The sequence below is a fragment of the Brassica rapa genome, unplaced genomic scaffold (assembly GCF_000309985.2).
Source record: "Brassica rapa cultivar Chiifu-401-42 unplaced genomic scaffold, CAAS_Brap_v3.01 Scaffold0618, whole genome shotgun sequence".
Classification (NCBI taxonomy): domain Eukaryota; kingdom Viridiplantae; phylum Streptophyta; class Magnoliopsida; order Brassicales; family Brassicaceae; genus Brassica; species Brassica rapa.
This window is the reverse complement of record NW_022610558.1, coordinates 22,116-23,447: the sequence shown is the minus strand read 5'-3', so window position 1 is coordinate 23,447 and position 1,332 is coordinate 22,116. Positions and strand designations below refer to the sequence as shown.

Genomic DNA, 1,332 nt, shown 5'->3' with positions numbered 1-1,332 from the left:
ACAATGGTTCTCCTTCTTCGGTTTCAAAACGTTGTTCTCCTCTTGCTCGGTTTTTATTGATTTTCTCGTACCGGCAGAAAACTGTCTTTCGACCATGACCGTTCCTCGTTTCGACCACGACTAAGGTCAAGGTCTTTGACTTTTCTACTTATGAGCAGGGTCATTACATTCTCCCCCACTCATTAGAATTCGTCCCCGAATTCTAAGGTGCTGATGACGTCGCTGCTTCATCTTCGAAGAACTCTGGATAGTTCTGACGAAATCTGTCTTCATCTTCCCATGTTATCACCAAGCGGTTTTGTCTTCCCCAAAAGACTTGGATTTTAGGAATCTCCCTATTCTTCAGCATCTTCAAACGTCGTTCCCCGATGCGTATCTGCCCTTCTGGATATGTGAGATTTGTCCTCAGCTCTGGGATTCTCTCAGGCTCGATAGAATCAGGATCTCGAATGTGCCTTCTCAGCATAGATACATGAAATACAGGGTGTAAATTCATGTCTTCTGGCAGCTCTAGCCTGTAAGCTACTTCTCCTACTCTTCCAATGATCCAGTATGGACCAATGAAACGAACTGCTAACTTCCAAACTTTGCCGAAATGATCCTTTCCTTTCTGAGCTGATACCTTGAGATAGACCATATCTCCAACTGCAAATACTACTTCTCGCCTTCTTTGATCCGCGTTCTTCTTCTGTCGATCATGTGCCTTCTTCATGTTTGCTCGGATGACTTGCAGCTTCTCCAATGTTTCTTCAATGAATCCTGGTCTGATTAATCTTCGTTCTCCAACTTCCGTCCAACATAGAGGTGTTCGACAGGGTCTTCCGTACAATGCCTCGTATGGTGACATTGCAATGCTGGCGTGGAAACTATTGTTGTAGGAAAATTCTATCAAAGGTAGATAGTTCTCCCACGTACCTGACCAATCGAGAATACACAAACGTAGCATATCCTCTATTGTCTGGATGGTCCTCTCCGTCTGCCCATCCGTTTCTGGGTGAAATGCAGTACTGATGTGCAACTCCGTACCCAACGCTCCTTGCAATGCTCTCCAGAATGCTGCTGTAAATCTTGGATCTCGATCTGAGACAATGTTTGCTGGTACTCCGTGTAGCTTCACAATCTGATTGATGTAAAGTTCCGCCAATGTCTCCGTCTTGTCTGTGTCTGATTGCTAACAAATGTGCTACCTTTGTCAGCCGATCCATGATAACCCAAATTGCATTATTTGATCTTCCTCTGGCCACTGGTAATCCTGTGATTAGATCCATGGACACTGAATCCCACTTCCACTCGGGAATAGGTAAGCTTTGAAGTAACCCTCCTGGCACTTGG

General features: G+C 45.0%; 1 protein-coding gene across 1 annotated transcript; it reads right to left on the bottom strand.

Annotated features, from left to right (window-relative positions):
* Positions 1 to 202: 202 nt before the first annotated feature.
* On the bottom strand, positions 203 to 847 carry LOC117130658. The gene has a single exon (XM_033283387.1). It carries the CDS (start codon positions 845 to 847, stop codon positions 203 to 205), a length of 645 nt encoding a protein of 214 aa, XP_033139278.1.
* Between the last annotated feature and the right edge of the window lie 485 nt (positions 848 to 1,332).

Bases quoted from the DNA above. Each gene is read 5' to 3' on its own strand.
- LOC117130658 (XM_033283387.1), bottom strand. From the start codon at position 847: ATGTCACCATACGAGGCATTGTACGGAAGACCCTGTCGAACACCTCTA.